Source organism: Rattus norvegicus, chromosome 4 (genome assembly GCF_036323735.1).
Source record: "Rattus norvegicus strain BN/NHsdMcwi chromosome 4, GRCr8, whole genome shotgun sequence".
NCBI classification, from domain to species: Eukaryota; Metazoa; Chordata; class Mammalia; order Rodentia; family Muridae; genus Rattus; species Rattus norvegicus.
The window spans coordinates 155,671,684-155,693,771 of NC_086022.1; the positions used below are offsets into that span (position 1 = coordinate 155,671,684).

Sequence of the window (22,088 nt, forward strand, 5' to 3'; positions counted from 1 at the left end):
CCCCAGCTCCAAAAGAAAACAAAAAAACAAAAAAAAAAAAAACAGGTCTTTAACAAAATAGAACTTCATTCTTAGAGAACTTGATGTAGATCAGTCGATAAGAGTGTCTGTACTATGAGTGAAGCCTCAGGGTCCAACTCCAGCTCCTGATGAAACCAGGTGTGTTGGTGTCTCTGTAATCTTAGCACTACAGAGGCAGAGAGGCTGAAAGGTCAAAAGTCAAGTCTTCTTGTCTCCATAGCGTACATACAGCTTAGGATACACAAGACTCCGTCTTACAGCATCTGTTCTACACAAATCATTTTGACCAAACAATGCTAAATCTTGTATACAACAAAAAAATAAAAGTCTTCTAGTAGCTTGATTTTAAAACTTGCTAGAGCAGATAGTTAATTTAGCTTTTTAGAAATTGTTTCTGGATAGCTTTTGTTTTTTGGGACAGTTTCTCGGTGTAATGGTGCTGGCTTTCCTAGAATTTGAAGATGAGGCTGGCCTTGAACTCACAGAGATCCTCTTGCCTCTATCTCCCAAGTGCTGGGATTAAAGGCCTACCTGCAGCCACCCATCTCTGAATAATAACATTTTTGGTCTAGCAGGTAACACATAAGGTCCTGTGTTATGAACTTCCTTGTTAAAACTGGAACAATGGGGGTTGGGGATTTAGCTCAGTGGTAGAGCACTTGCCTAGCAAGCGCAAGATCCCCAGCTCCGAAAAAAAGAATTAAAAAACAAACAAACAAACCTGGAACAATGACAAACAACAAAGCACAAGAACGTGGCTTAGGGAAGAAAGGAAACTGTAAAGCACCTGTGAGCCACTCCATTGACCATTGGAGACACTGAAGGTACATCTATTATCTCTTCAGAGATTGTCTCAGCTGTGGTGTCCCGTTCAGGAAATAAGGCATCCTCACTTACAAGCACCCCTGTCGGGGCAGTTTTGCTCTAATCTCTCCCTGAAAGTATTACTAATGATTGGGGAAATATCTAGGTGGAATCATCTGGAAGGGGAATGGCTTATGACCTGTGGCTATTATGTAAGTGGTGTCTCTTTGGCTGTGGGCTCTTTTCTCCTGGGTGGCTGTAAATCCTTCCAGCTCAGCCAGGGGTGGAGCCCATGCTGCAGCTGCTGCTGCCTGTCTGGGCAGGCTTCACTGTCCTCACCCCCCACTAAGCCCTGGTAGCTTGGCCTTGCTGGTCTGTTGCCCTGGATTCAGTTCCTTGAGCTTTTGAAAGGACAGTGTTTGTGCATTTGTTTCAGTCTCCTTTGTGCTTACAAGGCTCACTCCTCTAGTTTCCTGAGGCAGTTTTAGCAAAAGCTTTCAGTGCAAAGTGAACTGTGCAGTAGCAGCCAAGAAGGCAGCTGGGAAATGCCCAGATTGAGCTATTGTGTGCTGGAGTCCCTGCCCCTCTGCCTCCATGACACGAATTTTAATTCAGGTGCCTTGAGACTTTGTGAGGAGTGGAAAACCACAACTTGCTCCTAGAATCCTGTCAGCTCATTTCTGACCACATAGGACCATTCGCCCTAGTCTGTCCAGTTAAAGCTGGGAAGAGTTGTTTGAAGCAGTGAAGTCAGCTCCTTCACCAAGAGTTTTCACCATGAGAAGGAGTTAAGTCTTTATAGGAAGGCAAAGACAAGATCCAACACAGCCTGGCCTGGAGTATACCAAAAACTGAGATGTGGAGTGACTCCTAACCACCTTGTCAGTAAGTACAGTTGCCCTTGGTGTCCTTAGGGATTAGTTCCAGGACTCCCATTTGCAAGTGCTAAAGTCCCCGTGTAACATGATATTTGCATATCATCTATGCACATGTTCCTGTGTATTGTTATCTCTAAGTGTCTTATAAGACCTCTGTATATAATGTATATGTATAACTGTACTGTTTGGCACTAATGACAAGGGAAAATGTCTGCATATTCAGCACTGAATTCCCATTCCCATCCCCCACATATTTGGTACAGTTTGCTGAATCCACTCGAGGCAAGGCAGACTGATGTGCAGCATCTGCCTGGCACTCTGTCTGCTTATTCAGAATACAAAGGAAAATATTTTCCTTGGAGTTGGTAAAGAGAGGAAAGCATTGAAGGAAACTGGCCTCTCCAGCAAGGTGTTTAGTTAGCCAGAGGTGAAGGGGGTGCAGAGTGCTTTGTTCCTTATTCATCGCAGCAGGTGGTTCCTGGTGTGTTCACACCATTTGACTTGGACAGGCTGCACAGGCTGGCTCTGACCTGGGTTCGGTCCCCAGCTCCGAAAGAAAGGAAAAAAAAATCTGGGTTCTGATGCCTTCCTCACTCTGCTTGATCAGCCCCATGAAGGGCTCTGCCCCCTGATGTGAGATACCCTGTGGTGGTGTGCCTCAGAGTTTAAGAGCACTCCCGTAGAGGAAGGGCACCTTTCTGATCTGAGCAGAATTTTACCTTCATACCTAGAGGATAGAGAGAGAGTCTCCTGAAAAACTATGGAATCCAGCTTATGCTGCTCTCTGTTCTACTCCTGGGAAGAAATAGCAAAGCTGAGGAACTCCCTTACTGTCCACCTGATCGAGGCCACCTGCTCCTGCCTTCCTTTCATTGGTCTCAGTCCAGTTCAGCTTCCCGTTTTCTCTGCAGCTCACAATTTTTAAACTGTAGCCCTAACACATCAAAACTATAGTCCTTTGCTATTTAACAGTCTACTAAGACATGGCAGCCCATTAGCTGCTGCAACATTTTAGTCAACACAAGCTCCTGCCAATCCAGGATGCCTCTTACTGGGTTTCTGGCCTATAAAAAACCTGCCTTAAAGAGACTGGCTTTTATGATGCATTTAACTTTCATGTGCTTTTCCAGATCCATCACCCTTCTTTCTTTCTGCCTGTAACCGAACCAAAGCTGAAGCTTCCTTCTGCCCTGGCTTTCACTTCCTAGGGGTCCTTCCTAGACAGTAATGTCTCCCCAGTTTTTTGTTTGTTTGTTTGGTAGATTTGTCTTGGGTTTTTATTCATTTCAAACTCTTCATTGAAGCCCAAGCAGATCCCAGAATGTGCTTTCTAGCCAACATACTCTTCATTTCCTGTTTTTCCTGCCTCTATTTCCTGTTTGCCACTTACTCTGTGCCCAGGGATTGGTTGGACTTAATGGGTCCTAGGCAGGCACCAACTGAACTACATCCCAGCCCTCCTTTTTTCTTTGGGGGTTTTGGGTTTTGGTTTTGAGACAGGGCCACTCTGTAGTGAGGACTGGCTTCAGGTTTATGACAAATTATGTAGTCCACTATTTGAAGGCTGAGGTTTCAAGTCCTAGGATTACAAGGAAAAGCCATTAATATTCACTAAATTCTGTCTCTTTAATTTATTGGTTTTTCTTTTATGTGTATGGATGTTTTGACTTTATATATACCATGTCCTTGCCTAGTGCTCACAGAGGTCATCATCGAACTACATATAATTGTAAACTGCCATGCCAGTGCTTGAAACCAAACTCCAGTTCTTTGCAAGACCAACAATAACATTTACCTGCAGTTATAAAGGGTATGACGCTGGTGTGTAGCTCTACGGTGGAGAGCTTGCCCAGTGTAGCATGCACGTACAGAATGGGTTCCATCCACACACCTGCAAAAGGAATGCATTAGCTGGGTTTGGTAGTGCACGCCAGGCTTCCCAGCAATCTGGAGGCTGAAGCTAGGGATTGTGAGTTTGAGACGAGCTTAGCCTACATAGTGGGTTTCAAGGCCAGCCAGACTTCAAAGTGAGACCCTATTTCAGAAAACAAAAGGTTGTATGCAAACAAGAAGCATATGAGTGATCACAGCATGTGGGAAATGGCACACACACCCTCCTTGTACATAACCTCTCTTGCAGGTGCTGCTGCTGTAGTTGTCAACAGCCACATTCATCCGGCCAGAGCGCTGACTTAGATCCCATGCTAGCCCTCTCCTCACACTTGCCATCTGCCCTAGTGTGTTCTGCTAGCTAACAAGGCTGTTGTACCTTCACAGAGATGGCTGCTCAGGCCTTGCAGGATACACACTAGTCTGACATCTGAATGATAGGGAGTCCCCAGTTACCCTGCCCTATGACTGTATTAGTCCTAATACTTCTCAGCTGTGTCTAATACCCCATTAGCAACCAGGTGAGGGGACGTCTGGTCCAGTGTACGACCTCTAAAGCCTGATCCAAACTCAGACTGTAAAGTGCAGTGTGGCAAGGACTGAAGGAGGGCTTAACGCCTGCTGGCACCTCTGACCATGTGAAAGAGCTGCAGCAGGGACAAGAAGGGAGGGACTGAACTCTGATAAAACCCCAAGGACAGAGCAGCTCCTGCAGACGGCATTGTATGCCAACTCTGCCCACAATTCACTGGAAACCCAGCCTCTGTCCTTTATTCCAGAGAAGGCAGAAAGAAGGTCCTTCCTGAGAGCTGGTAAGAGTTGTCTTGTCTGTCCTTGTCAAGCATAGTTTGTAGGAAGAAATGGCAAGGAAGCCTGGGAAGAGGGCTTTCCGTGTCACCCACTGCAAGCACGGTTAAGAGGAAGTTTCTGGCATCCCAGGTGAACATCTCAAAATGGGATACTTCCTGGGTAATGGGTCAAGACAAAGCTAATGGCCACTCTGGTAGGAGGTGCTTAGTCCTGGGAGAACCATGTGCTCTGCTAGGAGGAATCAACCCTGGTTCTCACACCCACCCCTCACTCAGCTTCTTAAAAATGTGAAGAAAGCAGCTCAGGAAGACTATCTTAATGCTCACGTCAACTACACGTCAAAGGTAGCGGTTACCTTTGTGGGTTACTGAGCAGTCTATGACAGCCTCTTGGGCCTGGAGATACAACACTTACGTGGTCCTAACTCTCAAAGTAGTTTCTAATTTGGATAAGGAACAGGTCAGTACTGTGCAGTGTGTGCTGAAACTCAGTATCCAATTTGAACGCTGGGGCATAACATTACCTCCAGTTCCAGAGGAGCCTGTGCTACAAAGTAAAAACTGGTCTTAAAAACTATGCTGGGAATAGTGGTGCCTGCCTCCAACTCCAGCACTTAGGCGGCCAGAGGATCCCTGTGAGTTCAAGGTTAGCTTGGACTCCATAGCAAGTCCTGGGACAGCCAGGGCTACGTAGACCCTGTCTTTGAGACACACACAGGTACATACAAACATATTCTTAGTTCTGAGAGGAAGTGACACTGATTTAGATATCACTTATTACCAAACAGTTTGTAATCTACTGTTGATCTGTGAGCAGAGTGCATCCTGGGTACATTGCAAGGTTTGGGTGCAAGATTTCCTCCATGCTCTTCCCACCCTGGAGGATAGACCTGGGCCATAAGGCAGATGAGGAATCCCCTGAGGTGATGACATTTGGGACAGGTTTTGTTGTTTATACTTATTTGCAGTGCGCATGCGTACCCTTACCGTAAGGTATATATGGGAGTTAGTCCTCTCCCTCCACCATTTGGTCACAGGATTGAACCGAAGCTGTCAGCTTTGGCACCCTAACCTACTGAGCTCTCTTCTCTGTCAAGCCCTGGTCAGGGTTTTTCTGTTGATGAAACTGGTTTGCTCCTGGCCCTTAATGGAGCAGTACCTTTGAAATTTTACTATAGGAACTAATTAGTGCTGAAATAGAATTAAGTCCCAAGATAAAGTAGGACCAGCAAAATGGCCCAGTGTGCAAAGATGTTTGCTGAAGAATCCTGAAGTCTGAGTTCAGTCCCTGGAACCCACAGTAAGAGTTTCAAAAGCTGTTCTCTGACACACACACACACACACACACACACACACACACACACACACACCAGACAAATACTTTCAAAAAAGACTTATGTGTATTTTACCTGCACATAGGTCTGTGAAACACATGAACTTCTGTTGCCAGAAGAAGGTGTCAGATCCTCTGCAACCTGCATTATAAGTGGTTGTGAGCTACCATGTGAGTTTTGAGCCCGGGTTTTTAATCACTAAGCCATCTCTTAGCCTCTCAGACAAAAAGAACTGTCAAGGGGCTAGACCATTAGGTGAACCCCATACGGCCCCTTGCTCTGCCCATTTCTGCAGGGAGCTTCTTTTCCTGGGTGCCTTTTTCATCCTCCAGTCCCTTTGGCGTCAGATCTAAGGTTTGGGTGGCCTCAACATTTTAACCTTCTCTACCCTCATCCTTCCTTGCCTCTGCCACCCCAGTCTCTGTACATCCCATTATGTTACCATGAAACTCCAGGACTTCTGCCGGTTTCTTCCAGAGTAACTAGTCTTAGGGCACATGGTGTGTCCTCTTCAGAGTCTTTTACTGCCACAAAAGTGGTGCTTCTGGAACACGTGCTACACCCACATTAGTGAGCTAGACTAGCCAGGGCCAAGGAGTAACCCCACACAGCCTTTGCTCTCTGCTCCTTCAGGAGTCACAGTGCCCGGCATCACCCCTGACTCTTACAAAGCTCACTAAGCAGTTATCACTGTAGAAGGAGCTCTGAGGAGTACTGAGTATTTGTTAAAAACACTAGTTAACAAGTCGTAAAGCTAGCTAACAGAGCACTTGGGTTCATTAGAAGGAGCCTGGAATGTTGCTTTGTTGTCCTTGGTGGATATGAGGTAAGACTAGTCCTAGTGCTCAAGACTGAACGTAAGGCCTCCTGCCCGTGAGGTCAGAGCAGTTCCACTTCCATGAGCCACCCTGCCAGCCTTGTTCTGTCACTGTTCCTAGAGGTGTTGGAAACTAATATCTAAATTCCCTGAAAGTCAGCTACAACCCAGATGCCTAAATACCGCCTATCACACTGCAGGTATTCAGCAGTATGGGCCCTGTTGCCAAGTTTAGGACTTTGCTGATAAGATTCCTTTAAAACCATGGCTGGCTAAATTTAAAAGGTAATTTAAAAAAAAAAAAAAAAGATGGGGGTGGGAGGATGGCTCAGTGGTTAGGAACACTGGGAGGTCCTGAGTTGAATTCCCAGCAACAACAGTGGCTCACAGCCATCTGTAATGGTATCTGATGCCCTCTTCTGTCATACAGGCACATACGCAAATAGAGCACTCATATACATAAATAAATCTTTAATTTTTTTTGCATGGTACAAAAGGCTTGAGGTTTGACATAAGCTTTGTTGCTTTCAAAAAGGGCCTGGGTTCAGTTCCTAGCATCCACGTTAAGTAGTTTATTATCTGTACCAGGTCCAACCACCTGGACACATGGTGCATAGACAGACAGGCACACATACAAGTTTAGAAAAAAAACTAAAAACCCTGGCTGCTATCTGTTGGTTCACAGATTTACCTACGGCTGAAATCTTGTGAAGTCATGTTTGAATTCTTTCTGCTAAAGGGAACCTGGGGCTAGGATTTACAGAGAGAGGATCACCCTTCCAGCAAGCACTGTACAGAGTTGCTGTGAAATGTCCAGGCTCAGTGTGTTCCTTGTTCTCTGACTTATCTCAAATGTGCTCATTCCTGTTGCCAAAAAACACTGACCCGACATCTAATTTTGCTCTAGAAACACCAGGAATGTGGCCCAAAGAAAGGGCTGCCTTTACTTTACTCTTTCCTTTGACTTCATAGAGAAAGGTTAAGTTCTGAACGTCCTAAGTAGCCTCTTGGGATTCGGTTTTGTTCGTTTCATGGTAACTTACCATCTTTTTTTTCTTTTTTCTTTTTTAAGATTTATTTATTTACAACATATAGGTACTGTAGCTGTCTTCAGACACACCAGAAGAGGGCATCGGATCTCATTACAGATGGTTGTGAGCCACCATGTGGTTGCTGGGATTTGAACTCAGGACCTCTGGAAGAGCAGTCAGTGCTCTTAACCCCTGAGCCATCTCTCCAGCCTGTAACTTACCATCTTGAAGAATGGCTGGCACTTTAATATGACATTTTGCCACCAAGTGTCCCTTGGTTTTGCTTTTAGAAAACCACAGGGGTTGAGTTTAAGAGGTGGCAGGGGCAGGCTCCTCAGCAGGATGAGGACTTGCAGCATGAATCCACCTTCTCTCAGGGAGAAGCTGATCTCAGATGGTGGGAGTCCAGGCTCGCACTGCTGACTTTCAGTATTAACTTTTGATTGGGGATATCAAGAAACCAGGGTTGGGGAGGTGGCTCAGCTGTTCCAGAGGATTTGGGTTCAAGTCCCAGCACTCACAGCATCGTACAACTGTAAATCCAGTCTAGAGATTCTGACCCTCTCTTCTGGCCTCCTCTTGCAGAAGATATGTAGTGCGAAAACACACACTCATTTTACACACACAGCGGAGGAGCTGGTTAAAAGTACATGCTGCTTTTGCAGAGGACAACACATAACAGGCAGCTTACAACTTCACCCCTTCCACTTCAGGGACTCCATGGCCCTCTTCTGGCTTCCACAGAATTTTCCACATACACAGACCAGCAAATAATACAAATAAGACAAAACAAACAAGAGATAAGCTGAAAAAGTATCTTAGTTAATAGTGTTTTTCTAACAAGCCTTAAACTCTAGATTTAATTTTCAACCCCATATAAAGCCCGTTGTGATCATACAGACCTGTATTACCAGGACTTAGGAGGCTAAATAAAGGATTGCTACAAATTGAAGGCTAGCTCAGGCTACATAGTGAATTCTAGGCTAGCCTGAGCTACAGAGTAAGACTGTCTTAAAAATAAAAACAAAGCTGAGTATAGTGGTACATGCCCTTTATCCCAGCATTCAAGAGGTAAAGGCAGGCAGATCTCTGGTTTTAAGACCAACCTGGTCTACAGAGTGAGTTCCAGGACAGCCAAGGCTAACCCTGTCTCAAAATAAGCCAGGCAGTGGTGGTACACAACTTTAATCCAGCACTTGAGAGGCAAAAGCAGACAGGTCAAGTTCAAAGCCAGCATGGTCTACAGAGTGAGTTGTAGGACAGCCAGGGCTATACAGAAACTCTGTGACAAGAGACAGAGCACACCCAACTAACTCTGTGTGTGTGTGTGTGTGTGTGTGTGTGTGTGTGTGTGTGTGTGTGTATACCATAAATAAAATACACAATAAGATTTCGGGGTTGGGGATTTAGCTCAGCGGTAGAGCTCTTGCCTAGCGAGCACAAGGCCCTGGGTTCGGTCCCCAGCTCCGAAAAAAAGAAAAAAGAAAAAAAAGATTTCAACTGCAGTTCTGGTAAGATATACAATGAGGTCAGTTGACTGTCTCAGAATCTGTCTCACAATGGGAAGGGATGTTCCTGAAGCAGGAATGGCTCCCTCCACTGGGCTTCCTCTCAGTGTCTGGTTCTTGCCTGTCCTTCCTGTAGACCTGCTTTCTGTTTAGACGCCTGATCAGTTTTCATGCTGCCAGCCCAGCCACGGCAGTCAACATGGGTCAGTCTTGAGCATCTCACCCTCTGCTCAGTGTCCCCATCACCATTTATGACATTGCCTTCCTAGCTTTGCTGTCCCTTCAGCCGCAGGGTTGTGTTTGCCCATCGTGTTTTTCTTTTGTTACTTTTCTGGCAGGGCCAAGGAGGAATCCAGGGCCCAGGCATGAGCTTGATAAGTCACATCCCTCCCCTGGGGGGCTCTGCCTGGTCCTCACACCCACATGACTGCCTATGCCCTGCCTGAGACCCTACCCAGTGGAACCCTGCTCACACCTCATTGACACTGTAGTTGGCTTTTCCCCTCCCAATCTGCCCCCTCTATCGTTCATGTATAGGGTTAGGGGGCTAAGGTCAAAGCCAGGTGACCTCGTCCATCACTGTCATCCTGACAGTTGCTCGTGTTTGCCAGGCTTCCAGGTGCTGATGACAGGTAGGGGGCACTGTTTCCCTCATAGTGTTTCTTACTCTTAGACTTCAGGCTTTTCTGTGTATTATCTGTTGTTTCTGGAATTTAAGTCTCCAAGAGAGGCGATTCTTAGTAATTTCTTCACTAATACTATGTTTCAGAACTAGAATCAGATCTGAAAATATTATTTTAAATTTTTTTCAAAAGAAAAACCTTTTTTCCTTCTCATATTTATTTTACATTTGTGGATGTTTTGCCTACATGTATATATGTGAGTATGTATGTATGTATGTATGTATGTATGTATGTATGTATGTATGTTGTGCACCACATGGGTGCCTGGTGCCTGCTTGCATCAGGTCTCCTAAAACTACAGATGGCTGTGAGCTGCCATGTGGGTCTTCTGGAATCGCAAGTGCTCCTAACCACCCAGCCATCTCTCCATCCCATTCAAAAATACTTTTTAACTGAAGTGATTATCATATCTCCAGAGAATCACTTTTCTCTTCATTTCTTTCCTTCCCCAAAACAAAAATACTCAGAGAAGACTTTGCTTCGAAAGAGCAAAGAAAAGAGAGGAAGGGGACCCTGAAACATCACGTAAGCCAGGAACACTGGGGACTTTCCTGTTGCTCTCCACTGGTCTGGAGGCAGGACTGAGACTCAGAAGGTGCAGCCTCTATTTCTTCAGACAGGACCTTAAGTATGTTAGGTTGACTTTGAATTTGCTTATGTAGCTAAAGGGGCGCGCGCGCGCGCACACACACACACACACACACACACACACACACACACACACTTCTCCTTAGGACAAATTTTATTCTGTAACACTTTGTAACCCAGGCAGGCCTAGAACTTGGATCCTGTGCCTCAGTCTCCAATTGTTATATTTCCCATTTCCAGACCACCGTCTCTGTATTTTCAGTATGTGACATTAATGCAACACCAATCACAGTGGCACACACCTGTGACCCCAGCCCTCAGGAAAGACTCCTGGGAGTTTAAGGCCAGCCTGTTCTACAAGGAAGATCTTGTCCCAAAACAAACAAACCAACCAACCTAACTCAGTGGATCAGAAGAAGGTGGATCAGGCATTCAAAATCGTCCTCATCTATTACATAGTGGGGTTGAGGCCAGTGTCACATCTATCTTCACTCCTCATACTTCCAAAAAAAGCCACTTGAGGACATCTAAAACATTGCAGTCCTTGTCTGCTATGAGAGGTACTCTGGTTATAGCTCTTTATATATAGCCCATGTCCCCACTACCCCCAAACTCACCCAGAAGCCTTTGGGAATGGCTTTTTAGTTTAGTTTATTTACACTCTCATCCCCCTTCCTTTTCTGATCAAAGTCCAAAAAAGGACTTCTGTCTGGATGCACATTTCCAAAAGGTATAGGAAGTGGGGGCATGAGGAATTCCATGTCCTCTTGGTTCTATGGAGGGACAGAGTCAAGGACACAGACACATTTCTTCCCTCTCCACTGGCCTCAACAGCATCTGCCTGTGAAGGCCCCACAACCTGTGTCCTGGGAGCTGTCGTGGATGATCGCCTGCAGGATGTCCAGCCAGGACCTGAGGTAGGCCCGGGGGGGGTGGGGGGGAGCCAATTTAAAGAAGGGTTGCTATGGCACCAGCCCATCAGTGTCAGCTGTAGATGATGAGAACAGAGCGAATGATTGGGGAGAGCAAATGAAACTCATTGCCTGGAATGTGCATTTCTCCAAATAAACAAGCAGACACACACACACACCCGGCCCCCAATAATGTGGTTTGCTAGCTGGCCATAACATAATGGTATATGCCTATATCCCAGCTCTGGGATTAAGTTTAAGGCCAGCCTTGGTTACATAGTAAGATTGTGGCCAGCCTGGGCTCCAGGAGATCCCCCTTAAACTCTCCTCTCTGGCAACATTGTTTTCAATGTTTTGACTCCTCTCTGCAGGGAAGTTTAAGTCATGCCTCTTTGTTGCTGGTTATTTTGTGTCAAATATTTTCCTCATGTCTGCCTTTGGCCTGAAAGATAAGAACATTTTACTCTTCTCCAAAGAGTCTGAGGAAACTTTGTTTTCTATTCCCAGACTCCTATCCTTAACCAGGAAGAGGAGTCATGTTGCCTAAAGTAAGTGGTTATGGAGGCCAGAGTAGATAACAAACATTGTTTATTAGTCCTAGGTATCTCTTGCTAAGAAGCACCCATAGCCGTGTGTGTGTGTGTGTGTGTGTGTGTGTGTGTGTGTGTGTGTGTGTACACGTCTGGTGGCTACAGAGGTCAGAAAGGGGTGTTGGTCTACTGGAATTGGAGTTGCACATGGGGTTGGGGATTTAGCTCAGTGGTAGAGTGCTTGCCTAAGAAGCGCAAGGCCCTGGGTTCGGTCCCCAGCTCCGAAAAAAAGAACCAAAAAAAAAAAAAAATGGAGTTGCACATGGTCTTGAACTGCCATGGAGGTGCTGGGAATCGAACCTAGGCCCTCTACAAAAGCAAGTGCTCTTAACCGATGCATCATCTTCTAGGCTGGTGGGTATCTCCTCCTTAACAATAGCTGTCATTTACCTGATGCTTATTTAGTCCTCATGCAGTCCCTAAAGAAGGGAAATGAAGTTTCAGAGAACTGAGGCAACTTGCCCAAGTCAACAGCCTAGCTAAGATTCATTCCCACCACATTCTCTTCACATTTCAACTGAAAGTAAAGTTGGAACTTGTTTGAAAACTTGCTCACAGGCCTCCAAGGGTGAGAGGCTGGAGAGCCGACCTTGATGGCAGTTCTGGAGGGCCAAGCTAAGGCCTACCAACTCCCTGGTGGGCTCCCTTCCCAGCAGGTCTGCAATATCTTAGCTTGGGGAACCCTGCCCTATGAGTTAGTGTGAGCCAATCAGGCAGGTACACATGGGCTTCCTGGAGAGAGGTTCCTAGCTTGTGTGGAAGGAGGGGGCAGGGTCTGACAGCTGGGTAGGGAGGGTGCTGAGGAGGGGGCACTCTGGATAGCTGGAAGCCCAGCAGCTGCCAGCCTTGATTTCCTCTGCCTGACCCTGCTCTCCTGTTCCCTACCCAAGCTGGCTGAGGCCAAGAACCTTCTCTCACACTTTCTCTTTTTCTCTTCCCCATGGCCTAGCATCACTGCAAAACTCATCAATGGAGGTATAGCAGGTCTCGTGGGGGTGACCTGCGTGTTCCCCATTGACCTTGCCAAAACCCGACTGCAGAACCAGCAAGGGAAAGATGTGTACAAAGGAATGTAGGTATTGGTGGGAGAAGTGAAGGCAGGGAGGGATCTGGAGAACAAAACCAACTGAGGTGTGCCCAGGAAGGGGAAGAGGTCCAGTTGGACACTACTAACTTCCTTTCTGGCCTCTGCTTCTAGGACAGATTGCCTGGTGAAGACTGCACGTGCCGAGGGCTTCTTGGGCATGTACCGAGGTGGGCCTCTGAACACCCAGAGGAGTTCAAACTCCTCTATCAAGGATGATGGCCAGGGCATACAGCTCACACTTTGTGAGCTTGTAGCACAGAGGTGTTCATTCCACTCAGGGAGCTGCCAACTTCCAAGAGTCTTTGATGTAGTGGCAGGTGCTTCTAGCTAAGGCCTCCTTCAAGGTGCCTGTTTGTGCTATGTTAAAGCAAGTGCTCCCAGCCTTCCTCTGCCTCTTACTCTCCCTGACATAGAGAATGACTGACAGAGCTGTGAGCTCAGCACCACATGATGACCACATCCACAATGAGACCTCAGAAAATGGGCCATCAGTTGGTGCTGGAAAAAGAGATGATACACAGGGACCCTAGAGAACAAGGACAAAAGTTTGTGTGGTTTGCGAAGGTCCCATTAAAAAGGAGAGCTGTCCAATTCCTCAGGCTGCTTACGCACTGTCAGAGGTGGAAGAGCCTGCCAACAGGATAGAATGAATATGGTGACTTCCTAGTCTTGTGGAGTCATATACACCTGTGATCCCAGCATTTGGGATCATTTGAGATGGAGCCAGGGGGATCAAGAGTTCAAGATCACCCCAGTCACAAAGGGAATTCATGTGATCCTGTCTCAAACCAACCAAAAAGGGAAACAAGAAAACAAAACCATGACTTCTTCATAATGGGACACATGTATCCATAAAGCAAAATGAAGTTTAAGGAGGAAAATGGGACTACAGAGCTAGCTGGTTCAGTTAGGAGCAAGCCTTTAACTCAGGCACTTGGAAGACAGACAGGCGGATCTCTGAGTTGAAGGCCAGCCTGGTCTACACAGAGAAACCCTGTCTGAAAAAATTAGAAAGGAAGAAGAGAGAAAGGGAGGGAGGGAGGGAGGGAGGGAGAGGGGAGAGAGAGAGAGAGAGAGAGAGAGAGAGAGAGAGAGAGAGAGATGAACAAACTGCTCTGCCAGGGCAACTGAGTTTGGTTCCCAGAACCCACATTTGGTAGTTGGCAACCACCAGTAATTTCATTCCCAGGAAATCCCTCACCCTCTTTGTTCCTCCATAGACACCAAGACGCACAAACTGCTTCCCCTATCCCTCCCACCCCACACACATGCATCTGTGCCCACACACACACACACACACACACACCATGCAAATAAAGTAAGATCTTTGGGGCTGGAAAGATGGTTTAACAGCAAAGCATTGAGTGTTCTCCATCGGTCCTGAGTTCAACTCCTAACACACACATTGCAACTCACAGCTTCTTATAACTCTGATTCCAGAGACTCAGAAATGTCTCCTGAACTCTGCAGACATGCATGGTGCCCTTACCTACATGCGGGCAAACACTCATACACATAAAATAAAATAATCTTTTACAAAAGATAATCTTTTTGTTTCTTTTTAGGTTTTTCCAGGCAGGGTCTGTGTAGTCTTTGCTGTCCTGGAACTCACTTTGTAGACCAGGCTAGCCTCAAATTCACAGAGATCCACTTGCCTCTGCCTCCTGATTGCTGGGATTAAAGACATGCACCACCACTGTCTGGCTACAAAAGAAAACCTTAAAAAGCAGGCTGATATGGTGGTGCACATTTTTAAGCCTAGCACTCGGGAGGCAGACGCAGATGGGTCTCTGTGAGTTCAAGGCCAGCCAGGGCTACATAGTGAGATCCTGCCTCAAAGTTTAAACAAGGGAGGGAGGGAGAGAGGAGAGGGAGAGGGAGGGAGAGAGGGGAGAGGGAGGGAGAGGGAGGGAGAGAGGGGAGAGGGAGGGAGAATGGAACTGGGAATGCAGCTGAGTAGACCGACTGCATCTTGCATAGTGCGTTGGGGGACAATAGGTTTCCCAGGGGTGCACTTGTCATGCTTGTACCAAGGAGGCAGGAGGATTGTGGGTTCTGTGTCATCCTGGACTCCCAACTCCAAAAACAAGCCGTGTCTGGCAAAGTGCTTGTGCTCAAGACTGGCAGCCTGAATTTGATTCCAGAACCACATAAGGGGGAAACTAACTCCACAAAGTTGTCTTCTGGTTCCCACTTGTGTGCCTGGGCATATGCATGCCCACACACAATAAATAACAATAGATAGGCTAAAAATAAAAGAGGGGGGATGGAGGGAAGGAAGAAAAAAAGAAAGATAATAAAAGAGGAAGATATGTTAGGGAAAGAATGAAAAATACCTGTTTTTCGGTAAGACAGATGGGGTACCCTTGCCTGGCTTCCCTAACCCCGTTTATCCCAGAGCTGTGCCTGTCAGTGGTGGGCTCTAGGGTCGGTCACTTCTGTAGCAGTCGCAGCTCCTTCTCTTCATTTCTCACCTCCAGGGGCTGCAGTGAACCTCACCCTGGTCACTCCAGAAAAAGCAATCAAGTTGGCAGCCAATGACTTCTTGAGGCAGCTGCTCATGCAAGATGGGTGAGGACAGGCGATGGGGCGGGGCTTCACTATGTGTCTGTCTTTTGGGTGCCAAGGATTGCAAACATGCCTCAGTTTACCTGTACGCATCTATATATGTGTATGTGCACATGCGGCTGAGGTCAGTCTGCTTTGACACAGAGGAAGTGAAGGGGAGGGAGAGCTGGGGTAAGGTGGGAGAGGTTGCATGTTCAAGGGAATAGGGAACATACAGCATATATGCAGATGTATTTAGCAGATGAATTTCTTCCTGTGGTGGTGGTGTTTGTTGGGACGGTGTCTCCCTATTTAGATCTGTCTGGCCTGGAACTTACAGTGATCCCCCAGCCTCTACCTCCTGAGTGCTCAAAATTATAACCTTGGGTGGCCACACCCAACAAGCTGACAAAATCGAATCGTCAGCCCCCAAATCCTCTCTTCTGTGTCCCCCCTCCCTAAGGGATGGTACTTAAGAGGCTGGAGCAAGAACCTGACATCGCACTGGTGTTCATCACACTGGTTTTTGATGGTTCCTGACTCCATCCTTGGATGTGCATGCTGCATGACCATGGTCTCTACTGGAAAGGCACCATCTGTAATTCTAACAGCCAGGAGGTAGAGGCAGGAGGACTACAGCAAAACTGAGGACAGCTTGGTTTACACACAGTTTCAAAAACCAAAAAGAGCCAGGCATGGTGGCACATGCTTTTAATCCCAGCTCTCAGGAGGCAGGAGCAGGAAGATCTCTGCGAGTCTGATGCCAGCCTGGTCTACAGAGCAAGTTTCAGGACAGCCAGGGTTATATAGAGAAACCATGTCCTATTATTATCATTATTATTATTAATTAATTAATTTATTTATTTTTACATTTTATTTAATATATAAGTGCTCTGCTGTGTATACATCCTCAGGCCAGAAGAAGGCACCAGATCCCCTATAGATGGTTGTGAGCCACCATGTGGTTGCTGGGAATTGAACTCAGGACCTCTGGAAGAGCAACCAGTGCTCTTAACGGCTGAGCCATCTGACCAGCCCAAAACCCCGTCTTAAAACAACACAAACAGGGAGGGGGATAAAAAAAAAAAACAACACAAACAAACAAACCAGTTCCATCCATCAAGAGGGTGAATGGGCAGAATGGGGCAGAACTAGCCTGAGACTAAGGACCTTGTTCCTGGTTCCACAGGACCCAGCGGAACCTGAAGATGGAGATGCTGGCCGGATGTGGGGCTGGAATATGCCAGGTGGTGATCACCTGTCCCATGGAAATGCTCAAGATCCAGCTGCAGGATGCCGGCCGCTTAGGTGAGGCACATCCCAACTCGCTCACAACATCAGCACGGCCGGGTTGGTCAGCACAGCTCGGTGCACTGCACATTCCCAGCCCAGCTCTCCAAGCACTTGGCTTCTAGGTCAATAGAACTGTGTTTTATGGCGATGCCTGTAACCCTTTTAGCTCCAGCCCGAGGAGCAGAAACAAGAGGTGGATGCTGGGGGTGGAAGGCCATCTCACACTTCCATGATGCCTTGATGCTCTGACTGTATTCCCAAAGCTTCTTTAAAATAGGGCTTAGTGGGCTGGCAAGGTGGCTGTGTGGTTAAGAGCACTTGCTGTCCTTCCAGAAAACTGGGGTTCGGTTCTAGCACACACGACAGCTCACAACCATCTATAAATCCTGTTCTAGGGGGTCTAATGCCATATTCTGGCCTCCTTGAGCAATGCATCACACACACACACACACACACACACACACACACACACACACGATTTATATATATATATATACACATTATATATATCACACTATATATATACACACACTATATATACACACACATGTATATACATATATACACAATATATATATACACACTATATATACACACATGTATATACATATACATATATACACACTATATATACACACAATATATATATACACACACAAGTATATACATACATACATATATACACACAAACATTTTGCAGGGTGGGTTGTATCATGTAGTCTAGGCTAGGAGATGTATATATATGTATATATGTGTATATATGTATATATGTGTGTATATGTATATATGTATATATATTTATAAATGTTTTAAATCTCAAATATGGAAAAACAAACCAGGATGCTGACAGTGCCACACATACAGTATGAACAAGAACTAAGGGGGCTGGGGATTTAGCTCAGTGGTAGAGCGCTTACCTAGGAAGCGCAAGGCCCTGGGTTCGGTCCCCAGCTCCGAAAAAAAGAACCAAAAAAAAAAAAAAAAAAAAAAAAAAAGAACTAAGCACTGTGGAAGAGCCAGGGGCCCTTTCCTCAGGATAAACCCCAGTGTCTGGGTAGATCAGCCACTGTGTGATACACCCAACACCACTCCCCTCAGCTCAGCTGCGCACGCTCCTGCTGCGGTACAGCCAAGCTCCTGATTGGGATAGAGCAGCCTCAGTGGCTTCAGGAAACCCACTGTGTCTCTGTCTGCCAAGAGGAGTCTGCCCTGTCTGTTCAACTTGGATAAGAAGTAAAGCTGGGGGTGGCGCAAGCCTGTGAGCCCAGCACTTGGGAGGCAGAGGCAGGTGGACCTCTGTTGAGTTCCAAGCAGCCAAGACTACATAGTGAGACCCTGTTTCAAAAAACCAAAAATGAACAGTCTCCCAAACCAACCATCCAAACGACAAAGGAAGCATGTGTAAAAGCCGGAGAGGGTTTTACTTGTATGCAAACCCAGGATTTAAGAGGTAGAACCAGGAGCTGGAGAGATAGCTCAGTGGTTAAGAGCACTGACTGCTCTTCCAGAGGTCATGAGTTCAATTCCCAGCAACCACATGGTGGCTCACAACCATCTGTAATGAGATCTGGTGCCCTCTTCTGGCCTGCAGTCACATATGCAGGCAGAATGCTATACATAAAATAAATAAATAAATCTTTAAAAGAGAGAGAGAGAGAGAGAGAGAGAGAGAGAGAGAGAGAGAGAGAGAGAGAGAGAGGGAGGTAGAACCAGAACCAGGAGCTCAGCTTGGGCTAAAAGAACCACTTGTGCACAGGGCCCCTGGTGGGGGCTTCCCTCAGGATTTCTCAGTCTTACAAGCTGCTTGGGTAAGCAGGAGTCTGGTTTCCCATTTGAGACTTTCCTTCCCCTACCTCCATAATTTGGAATTAAACTTTAGCAGTGTGCATGCTAGGTAAGCTCTCTCTCGGACACTGAGCCATCACCCAGGTCCCAGCTCCTAGCCTACACTACATGACACAACCCCCCACCCCACCTCAAAAGAGGAAAAATGAGATGTGAGCAGTAAATCACCTTTGCTATGGCACTGTGGGACACTCAGGAAGCCTAGCAGTGAGCCATAATTACTTCCTCTGAGCAAAGAGCCTAATTCTGTTTCATTTGGACCAAACCCAGGGTCGCATAACCGCCCGGCAAGCACTCTTGTAGCCTGTTTTGTTTCCAGACCGGGTTTTACCATACTGCCCTATGGACCTTGAACCCTTAGGCTTAAGCCATACTTTTTCCTTAGGCTCTTGACTAATCAAATGTACAGGTACTGTGCCCAGCAAATACTGACTTCTAAATATAGTTTCTGAACATTAAATCCTGTGGTCTTTAGTGAAGACCCACAAGTTCTACCAATTGTCAATCGTCTGTGTATCCATCCACCCACCCATCCAGTAAGACCCAAGTTGGCTGACATCAAACTCATAATCCTCACGTCTCAGCCTCCCAAATGTAAGGATTACAGACATAAACCACTACACTCTAGTCATTTGCATTTACACTCTGTTCTGTTGGGTGAAACGGGCAACCCTTGAGGACAAAAGCATTTGCTGGTGGCTTCTAACATTAAGGAGAACACAGGTGTTTCTGTCCCAAAGTGCTAGAAGGATATGACTACCTGAAGATGGCAGGCCATCCAAGGGGTTTAGTCAGGCTGGGTGGACTCTGGTTGAGGTGACACCATGCACACTGGTCCGGTCCGCCCAGAACACCCAGGGCTCCTGTTGGGCTGGGTGCAGATGCAGCTGCCTTTCCTCTCCAGCTGTCTGTCAGCAGGCTTCTGCCTCAGCCACGCCCACCTCCCGGCCCTACAGCACTGGCTCGACTTCCACCCACAGGCGCCCATCGGCCACCCTCATTGCCTGGGAGCTGCTCCGCACTCAGGGCCTCTCTGGTCTCTACAGGGGACTGGGTGCTACTCTCCTCAGGTGAGCGCCTCCTCCTGGGCCTGGGCCCCAGGGCCTCTAAGAGTCTTGGAACTGTGCTAGGAGTGTATGTATTGGGGTGGGGAGGGGCCCGACAGGGCAAGAACTTCTTCTTTGGCAAAGGGGGGGGGGATTTCTCCCATCCCACGGGTCCTGGGGAGCTGCTGAGAGGGCCACCCAGAGTGTCGCCTTTCTCCTCTGCAGAGACATTCCTTTCTCCATCATCTACTTCCCTTTGTTTGCAAACCTGAACCAACTTGGGGTCAGCGAGCTCACTGGCAAGGCCTCCTTCACACACTCCTTTGTGGCAGGCTGTGCAGCAGGCTCTGTCTCGGCCGTAGCTGTCACCCCTCTGGATGGTAGGTGTGGAGAGGGCTGGGCTTTGGGATTTAAGGGTCATCCGATTTTATGAATGAAGCGTACAGAAAGCCCCGATCATCAACCACCTCTTGGTGTTCAATCACTGCCATAAACTCACCAAAGGCCCTGGGCGAAGGCTGAAGTGTCCCCAGTGTTCCTTGTTACCTCACAACCCCTACCCTTCCAGAGACCTTTTCTTCCAGGTAGTTGAGTCTCGCAGTGAGAGCTAACATTGGGAGGACCGTGAGGGCCACACCCAGTCCCTCACAGATGAGCAGCGGCAGGCAGTTCTTCCAATAGAGGGAGGCTAAGGAAGAAGGCTACCCACCTGACAACCACACAACCGGCCTCACAGGGCAAATCCACTAGGCGTGCAGAAGGACAAACTCAGGAGTCTGTTACTTGTTCTAACTTCTGCTTCATTCAGTTCTGAAGACTCGAATCCAGACCCTCAAGAAAGGCCTGGGTGAGGACACCTACAGGGGAGTCACTGACTGTGCCAGGTGAGCCCAGCATCCCGGGCACCATCCAGCTCAGGGTGCAGCTCCTGGCAGGACTTGGCTTTGGAATGTGCGGGCCCCTCGCTTCTTGGAGAATGCTCCAGATAATCAGAGCTTCTGATTCCTCCATGAGTCTCTACGCTTCTCCGTGCCCCTCCCACCAGACTGCAGACCATCCGGAATTGCTAAGCGCTTCCTCTCTTGCAATGCAGTCTAAAGCAGGTGCACAAATACTTGGCTGAATGGGGTCTAAAGGCTCCCGTCTTTGGCTAGCGCTTGAGGGCCACAGGTCAGCCTAACCTACAGTGAGTCTCAAAGGAAGTGTGGACAGCCTGGGCTACATCTAGAGACCTCCTCCCCAAATCCAACAACAGAAAGTCCTGAGTAAATGTTAGCGTAGCCTTCAACTACCAAGCTCTCCTTTCTTCACAGGAAACTCTGGACCCAGGAGGGAGCAGCAGCCTTCATGAAGGGAGCAGGCTGCCGTGCCCTGGTCATAGCCCCCCTCTTCGGGATTGCCCAGGGTGTCTACTTCATCGGCATTGGAGAGCGCATCTTAAAGTGCTTTGAATAATTGATGTGTTACTTCTTGCTGTCACCTCTGGCCCTAGGGAACCAGGCGGCAGTGCTGAAGTTTAGGATGCCCACCCTGATGTAGTACATGGTCTCTAACTTGTAGTGCTACCTCAGAAGAAATGACCCATTTTACTAAGTGAGTAGAGCCCTCATCTCCCTTTATAACTAAGCTTTGTGGTTCGGCCTACCAGGGATGTTCAGAAGCCCCAACCACCTATGTCCAGCAATAGAATTGGCCTTGTGTATTATGGCAGGACCGTGTACAGTAAGACAGAAGGGCTGTTCCACCCTAACATTCCCACCGTAGGCGAGTGCAGCACAGACCCGTCCTGTGAGGGTTTACTGTTAATGCTAGCCCTGATGCTGTAACAGGTCAGAAGTGTCCCTGGGCTGACTGTGCACCCTCCCGAGCATCACCCATAGTGAGGCGAGCCTGAATGAGCACTTGGCAGCTGTCCTGCCAGATTCCCATCCTGAAGTACGGGCCCAGATCCCTCCGAATGGATGCTTGTGCAACATGCTCTGAAATAAAGCTGGTTAAATCCTTGTCCTGTGATCAGCACAGCAGTGAGCACAACACAGAGTGACATTCTGCAGAACCAAGCTGTAGCTTCTAGGGCCCCGCAGTCCACACTATCTTCCCACTGCTGCTCAAGAGTGAGAGTGGTTGGGGGCCAATTTTACACTGGAGTTTGGCTTTTTTAAAAAATAATTATGCACTAATTTACTTGTCTGTGTGTGTGTCTCTGTGGGTGCCCTGGGAGATCCCAAGAGAGCACTGGATCCCCTGGAGCTGTTACAGGCAATTGTGAGCCGCCAGACATGAGCCCATGAACTGAACTCAGGTCCTCAGGAAGAGCAGCAGGCGCTGGCAACCACTGAGCCATCTCTCCAGCTCCTACACTGAGTGTTGCCTCTACCTGTCACTTCATAACCATGTCAACACTAA

The 22,088-nt window shown here is 47.4% G+C and overlaps 1 protein-coding gene across 7 annotated transcripts; it reads left to right on the top strand.

Annotated features, from left to right (window-relative positions):
- Window positions 1-1,255: 1,255 nt before the first annotated feature.
- On the top strand, window positions 1,256-21,866 carry Slc25a18 (solute carrier family 25 member 18). Of its 7 annotated transcripts, none has more exons than NM_001044280.2 (10): window positions 1,486-1,710; window positions 11,198-11,280; window positions 12,814-12,936; window positions 13,063-13,118; window positions 15,432-15,522; window positions 16,688-16,806; window positions 19,541-19,706; window positions 19,908-20,062; window positions 20,491-20,566; window positions 20,996-21,866. In NM_001044280.2, the coding sequence occupies exons 2-10, from the start codon at window positions 11,246-11,248 to the stop codon at window positions 21,135-21,137; spliced, it is 963 nt and encodes a 320-aa protein (NP_001037745.2). In that variant the 5' UTR covers window positions 1,486-1,710; window positions 11,198-11,245; the 3' UTR covers window positions 21,138-21,866. The 7 variants fall into 7 exon arrangements, 6 of the variants coding, with proteins under 6 accessions (XP_038964276.1, NP_001037745.2, XP_063142754.1 ...); XM_063286684.1 differs by lacking the exon at window positions 1,486-1,710 and adding an exon at window positions 1,789-4,405; XR_010065706.1 differs by lacking the exon at window positions 20,996-21,866 and having other exon boundaries at window positions 1,256-1,710; window positions 19,617-19,706.
- The last annotated feature ends 222 nt before the right edge of the window (window positions 21,867-22,088 follow it).